A 7,475-nucleotide genomic window follows, 5' to 3' on the forward strand; every position below is an offset into this window, starting at 1 on the left:
GTTTCCAAATCTATAAAGGACTAGCAAGGGTATGACAGTGAAATGCTTCTCGTGTCCTTATTGAGACAGCATCTGAATTATAGTGTGAGGGAATTTCATTTAAATTATATGTAATACATTTCCTAATAGTGAGAGTTGTTAAACAGTGGTGGGCATGAGTATCCTTGGTCATGGAAACTGCATTCTAGAGATTGGCCTTTTGGTAGGATACTTTATTATTGCCTCTGAATGGCAAAGTGTAGAGTAGATCCCTTTTAGCCCTGCTACGCTGGTGTTTCACTTAGGTAGCGAATTATTGAGAAGGCTGACTTCATGATTTAAAGGTGCAAATTATTTCCTTACTAAACTAACCCAAAAACCATTCTATGTGCCTTTCTTTGTAAAAGTCTTTGGGGTTGTGCTATTTAAAACATTTTGTGATGGATGTGCTTAGCCTTAAAATTTTATGTATTCCCTGGTAAAAGTTTATAAATTATATACTTTTAAGGAAGTTACTCTACATCTAAAACTCTGAGAAGTATTTCAAAAAGAGGTAAATGCTATTTTATTTGCTTTTCAAGTATAACATATCTGGTGGCAATACTACTACTGTTTTATATATGGAAAAGGTAAGGCATTGAGATTAACTTTCTCATATTCCTAAAATGGGCTGTGTGTGGTGCTGAAAATAAGACCGGGTGTCCTGACTCCCAGTTTGTACTCTGTGTAGTAGATCAGACTGTTCATGTCATGCCTTAGAGCTCCAGAAACTGTTGTTAAGTTTAAGCTTCATTCTCCACCTTCCTGTTCATTGTAACAATAGATCAGTTCATTATGTCCCCAGAGAAATTTAGTGATACACAGCAAGCTTCTTTCTCTTCACATTCCGTGTATGTGCTATTAACGGTTTTTGTCTTCTGATTGAATGTTTCAGGTTTTCCTCCTCCACCAGGTGCTCCACCTCCATCTCTTATACCAACAATAGAAAGGTAAATCCGTGTGGCTACTGTGCATTTTTCTCACTGCTGCCATCTGCTTGGTGATATCTTCAAAGACACAGTTTTATAAACATACATATATAGGTATATAAATATATCCTGCCTTTTAAATTCGTCATCATAGAGCTATGTTAAATGCTTATTTATTAAAAAAAAACATTGAGCGTATAGCCTGATACCAGAACTGGATCAAGGAAGCTAAACCCTTGTAACTGATTTATTTTGGTTTGTGACCCTGGTTAAAGAGACCCTTAAATTGCTGAACACTTGAATCCAGTCATTTTTGTGGGAGATTTAAACATAGTTAGTAGAAATCATTAATAATGTAAATGTTTGGGGATTAGGTATGGACAGCCATTACCAGGGACCATGATAAGGAAAAATGGCCTCCTTTGCTGCCCTGCTTCTCTAAAGATTCCAGAGTGACCAGGATCGTTCTACATGGCTATGGCTCGCCTGCCTGCCTCCCTTTTTTTTCTTTCTAATAATCTGTACTTAGGACTTAATAAGAATATTGCCCAAAGGGTATTTTTCTGAGGAGTAGCATGGTAGCATTAATAAGATCTATCTTGAATTCACAGAGACCTGGTTTAACTTTTTACTTCAAAATTTCTTAGCTTTCTGTTGCTAGGTGAGATTTATAACCTCTTTGAGACATAGTGTCCTCATTTGCCAAGAGGTTGGTAGAGTATTAAGATTAGAAAGTGAATATAAAGCACCAGAACAGATCTTGCCAGTATAGACATTATTAATAATGGTGGCTCTTACCTACGTCACTACCTGCCCTCCTTTTCCTGTCATCCAGCTTTCATACAACCAAGCAGGAGACAAGGGAAGAGCCAGACAGGCTGAGGTCTGGTCGCAGTCACAGCACAGAGCTGCTGTGTCCTGAAGAGGGCCATTGCCACCCTCTCTCTGCGCCTACCTGTTAGGCTTGATACTGCTTGGGGCGAGAAAGCCTGTGTATAAGATGACCACATTTTAACATTGGTAAAGCAGGACAAAAGCGGGACACCATTGATAAAACTCATATCTTCGCAAAAAAGCCACATGGCAGCTGAAAACCATATACCCTAGCTTGTCGTGCATTTTCCCAAAAATTGGAACTTTTTAAAAACGCCGCGGAATGCGGGAAAAGTTGTTAAAAATCGGGACTGTCCCACCAAAAGCGGGATGTCTGGTCACCTTACTATGAAGGTTTTGTTAGCTTTAAGAAATACAATAAAAAATTCAGGCTGATCATTTAATGGTAGCTAACTAAAAGCCATGGTAGTTGTACCTTGACATTTGTATTATTTGCAATAAAACTACTGAAATTCAGAAATGCTGCAACAGACATAAAAATACAATTTTTCTTCCGTAGTGGACATTCCTCTGGTTATGATAGTCGTTCTGCGCGTGCGTTTCCATATGGCAATGGTAAGTAAGGCTGGTTGTGCAGGTATAAGATGAATCACCGTATTTAAACCATTGTTTTTAAAGAAATAAGTACATTCTTGCATGGCTTAAAATAAAACCCTACAAAGCAGATATTAAATAACTAGTTCTGCATATTTACCAGGTTAATTTTCACTTTATCAACTGTAATTTTCATGTCAATAAAGGTTACATAATAAATAGATTTTTGATATCTTGCCTCTTCCTCAAAAGAATTTTTAAGGCATTAATGAAACCATAGATGGTTATAATACTGGCCTTGTGACCATAGTGTGGTATAATTGTTGCACAAAAGCATCATTTGTATTTCGTTGGAGCTTAATATTGGTAATTATACACGAAAAAATTGTTACAAATGGTCATTTATGATTTGTAAATACTTCGGTGTTCTGGATATAGTATTAACAGTCAAAATTGTTGAGGTCTGTAAGAAAGTTTAATGCTGGAGAATGAGTATTCAGAACGACGGTAAAAGAAAGGCATCTTCCCTAGGGAAGAAGTAGTGAAGGAGATACTTGCTGATCTGTGTTCACTGCTTCCTCAGTTCCCAGGCCTACCTCTCTAATCAACCACAGCTTGTTGCCAACCACGCGCGCCATCTCCTTTATCCATACCCTTGGTGTAGTGAATCATACAATAGCAAACCTTGTTCTGCCACACCCTCCCCTTCTTTTCGACTAGATCGTTTTCTAAGTTCTCTCCTGACAGGTTTCTCCATTCCAAGGACTTTCAGTATCCTTTTCTGCTTAGATTTGCTTGCGCATCTACTCACTTTAAAATAATCTGTACCAGCTCTAGGGGTGTGTCAAACTAGACACAGCGCATGCCCTCCTCAGATTTATAGGGCAGTAGCAACAACACCAAAGTTGAAAGTGGTGTGAGAAGGGTGTCTCTTTCTCACTCCAGAGATGTAGCGCAGATGATCTGACTTCCAAGCTGTCCAGAGACACGCGGATATGGTGGCTTTGTGTACCCGCTGCAGGGTGGTGTGGCGGGAGTGGAGAGAGCTTGTGAGAGTGCCCTGTGGAGAGAGGAGAGAGAGGTCCTGCAGATCCTTCTCGCCGTCCCATGACTTTTAGCTTTACTCTGAGGGTGCTGGGGAGCCATAGTTATTTTATTTGATACAGTGTTTGCTTGTCTTCCCTCTGTCAAACCCTGAGCCAATTACTTTCCTCAGGGGAGGTACAGGGGCAGGAACATAGAGGGCAGACAAGTCTTGGGGCAAAGAGAACTATGGGAGGTAGGGATGGCTCCTTCAGGTGGCGAAGCGGATGAGCTAGGCACACAAGCCCCATGGCCGCTGAGAGGGCAAACGCAGACTTGTGTAGCAGTAGTGCCCCTTCAGAGAAGGGTTCCTGCCATCACCAGTGATGAGGTTCCCAAACACAGCCCCACTTCCAGCTCCAGAGCCAGCAATTCCAACTGTGGCATCCCTGCCCCAGTGAATTTGGCTGCTGTCTCAGAGTCCTTTGAGATGGGGCTGGCTTGGAAGCCATGACTAGGGCAAAGGGAGGCCAGAGAACTTAGGGCTGTCAAGGTCTCTGATTGTTTGAAAACCATTGCAGACAATGGAGTAGTGCTTCTGACCAGGAGAGGGGTCTAGATGAATTCTGATACAGGCGTGTGGAGAGGAGCTGCTAATGCTTAGAAATTCACCTTTTTAAAAACTCGATTCCAGCTATTTACTGAGAGCAAATTAAAGATTTGGAGGATGGTTAGAAAGACTGTATGTTAAAGCTGCCTGCTCACTTTGGAGAAAGAGCTAAGTTGTTGGAGTAAGGACTGTTGTCCTTCAGTGCCAGGTAGGTATCATTGGGGATGGAAAGAGGGAATAGATCTCATGCCATGCTTTTGGCCCTTGCTGAGCCAGAGGTTTTCCGAGGCTGTTTGCAAATGGAAAATGCCGAGCCCCGTGAAGCCCTACCTGCAATTGCTATCGCATCAGGGGTTATTTATTCCATGGCCACCTTCCACCAGCTTCTGAACTTCAGCCCCGGGTCTTCCATCAGCAAGGTTGATAGTCTTCGTGCTCTTGGCTGGTCCTTGAGGTCTTTTCTGTCCTAAATGCTTGATCGACTGAAAACTTGTTGCTCTACATGAGGTAGCATCCCTGGAAACTTTTTTGCAAAGATGTCTGCTGGAAGTTTTCTAAAACTGATATTGGCCCTGATTTCAAAATGTGACACGAAAAGTAACCTTTTGAGGAGGCACTCAAATGGGACGGAGACAACGTCTTACTGAGACGACTTGCCTCAAGCCATTCCCACTTCACAGAGACACCTGTATGCATTTTGTTGGGAATAAACTCATGCATGAGTAACCTCGAATCTTACGAGCAATGCTTTTTGACTCATTCTCATATGCCTTATAATTTTTTTTTATTAAAGAAATCCGACATTCATTTTAAAAAAGAAAGACTGCAGAGAAGAGCTGGGTGGCAAGGAATAAGCAGAGGACGCTCTGTGGTCAAGTGTGTAGGACACTGAGGAAAAATTGAGCATTTTAAAAATTCTTCCACAGTAGTGCTGGAGATAATTTTAAGAATAAAGTCCTCTTGCTATTGTTAAGTGCTATCGATTTGGTCCTGACTCACATCGACCCTGGGTACAACAGAATACAGAACTGCCTGGTCTTGTGCCACCCTCCCAGTTGTTCTTCGGGCTGAGCCTCTTGCTGCCCCCACCATGTTAGTCCATCTTGTGGAGGGCCTTCCTCTTTCTCGCCCCTCTCGTTTGCCTTGGGTCGTTGGTCTTCAGCACCTCCTCCCTCGTGGATAGGCAGGGACCTAGAGTAGCATTTTAGATACTCCTCACCAAACTAGGAGGTAGAATCGAGTCTCTGTGGACTGTATGCCAACCTATTTGAATACTTCACAACATCCCGTGATGTAGAAGAAACGCCCGCCCCCCACACACACACTCTATGCCACCGTATTCGTGGATATATATGAAGCAAAGGTAAATACCCTGTCAAGCTTACAAATACGTGTGTATACGCCTTTCCTCCCCTCCCCCAAGTCTGTTCGGTCTACCCATCTGTGTATGCTGTTGGGTAGAATTATGCACAATACACGTCTTGAGATTCTTTGGTTAGATTTGAATGCTCTTTTGTTACTCTTGTTTGTTTGTTTGATCTTGTAGCCGACTAATATTTTCTGGATTCTCAGTATAAGTTGTACAGTTTACTTAGGTTATAATAACTGTAGATAATCCCCGTTTTATTGCTCTTTTCTTTCCCTTCTCATCCTTCACCCCACCACTCTGTGTCATTTGCTGTTCCTCTGTGCGGACCGTAGGGTGAAGGTGCTGTTTGTGTTGTGTTCTTTGGAGGTTCTCTTCACAGTGTCCTGCATCAGATGAAGGACGTTCTTGTTTGTTTGTTTTTTTCCCCAAAGGCTTTTAGACCATGAGTGGATATTAAGTTGTATCACTACTTTCTGAGGTTATCGTTACTGTTTTCTTTTTAGTTTGTTAAATATGAGATAATAGATTTCTGAATATTAAGCCAATATTTGCTGTGGTAAACCTATTTTGATCATGGATTTTTCTTTTAATGCACTAATAGTTGCTTGCTATTGTTTATTATAGTGATTTTTAAAAAATGCTTTACCCTGTTGTTTAAAATTATACATTACATTTTGTTAGTGATTCCTCTTGAAATTTATTCTACCCAATGTGTAAAAAATATACCTGTTGTGATGTTTCATTTTCATTTTACTCTGTTAAAAAACCTCTACTGTTGGGTAGTGTATTAGAGTTGCATATCTGATTAATTAGTGCAGCAATTTAAACTTTTCACATTAGATTAGTGGTTTTCAACCTTCCTAAGGCCGCAACTCTTTAATACAGTTCCTCATGTTGTGTTGATCCCCCCTAACCATAAAATTTTTGTTGTTGTTACATCATAACTGTAATTTTGCTGCTGCTATGAATCGGGACCCCTGTGAAAGGGTCGGTCAACCCCTAAGGGGTCACAACCCACAGGTTGAGAACCACTGCCTTAGGTCTTTTGTCTAGGGTTCTTTTTCTCAGTCCTTCAGACACTCATTCTTCTGATAAACTCTATTGGTTATATATTTTATATGCTTACTTTTTTCTCTACAAATGTGTTTATTCTACAATTGTCTATGAAATACAGTTTTATTGGGTATGCATTCCTAGGTTGATAGTTACTTTCTCTCACCATTTATAAAGTGCTCTATTATATTCTCATTTCCATTAAAAAATCATTTTATTGGGGGCTCGTACTATTCTTATCACAATCCATATTTACATCCATTGTGTCAAGCACATTAGTACATTTGTTGCCATCATCATTCTCAAAACATTTGCTTTCCACTTGAGCCCTTGTTATCAGCAACTCATTTTCTCCCATCCCTCTCCGCTCCCCAGTCCCTCATGAACCCTTGATAATTTATAATTATTAATATTTTGTCCTATCTTACACTGTCCGACGTGTCCCTTCACCCACTTTTCTGTTGTCCATCCCCCAGGAAGGGGGTTATATGTAGATCTTTGTAATCGGTTCCCCCTTTCTACCCCACGTTCCCTCCACCCTCCCAGTATTGCCACTCTCACCACTGGTCCTGAAGGGATCATCTATCCTGGACTCCCTGTGTTTCCCGTTCCTCTCTGTACCAGTGTACATCCTCTGGTCTAGCCGGATTTGTAAGGTAGAAATGGGATCATGATAATGGGGGTGAGTGAACATTTAAAAACTAGAGGAAAGTTGTATGTTTCATCATTGCTACACTGCACCTGACTGGCTTGTCTCCTCCCCATGACGCTTCTGTAAGGGGATGTCCAGTTGCCTACAGATGAGTTTTGGGTAAGGTACCAGGTTTTAACATTGATAATGCTAATAAAACTTATATCCTGGTGAAACGGCCACATGGCAGCTGAAAACTATATACCCTAGCTTGCCGTGGATTCTTTCCAAATATCGGGACTTTTTAAAAACGCTGCGGGATGCAGGAAAAATTGTTAAAAAGCGGGACGTCTGGTCACCTTAGTTTTGGGTACCCACTCTTGCACTCCCCCTCATTCACAATGGTACTATTCC

At 41.2% G+C, this 7,475-nt stretch overlaps 1 protein-coding gene across 1 annotated transcript in view; it reads left to right on the forward strand.

Moving 5' to 3' along the window:
* FIP1L1 (factor interacting with PAPOLA and CPSF1) overlaps positions 1-7,475 on the forward strand; it is an 82,389-nt gene that overhangs the window by 66,190 nt on the left and 8,724 nt on the right. Inside the window, exons 15-16 of the mRNA XM_004706326.2 lie at positions 914-968; positions 2,341-2,396. Of these exons, the coding sequence (XP_004706383.1) occupies positions 914-968; positions 2,341-2,396 (111 nt within the window). The remainder of the gene's footprint in view (positions 1-913; positions 969-2,340; positions 2,397-7,475) is intronic.

This window comes from Echinops telfairi, unplaced genomic scaffold (genome assembly GCF_000313985.2).
Source record: "Echinops telfairi isolate 266 unplaced genomic scaffold, ASM31398v2 ScPeMD7_7468;HRSCAF=8506_0, whole genome shotgun sequence".
NCBI classification, from domain to species: Eukaryota; Metazoa; Chordata; class Mammalia; order Afrosoricida; family Tenrecidae; genus Echinops; species Echinops telfairi.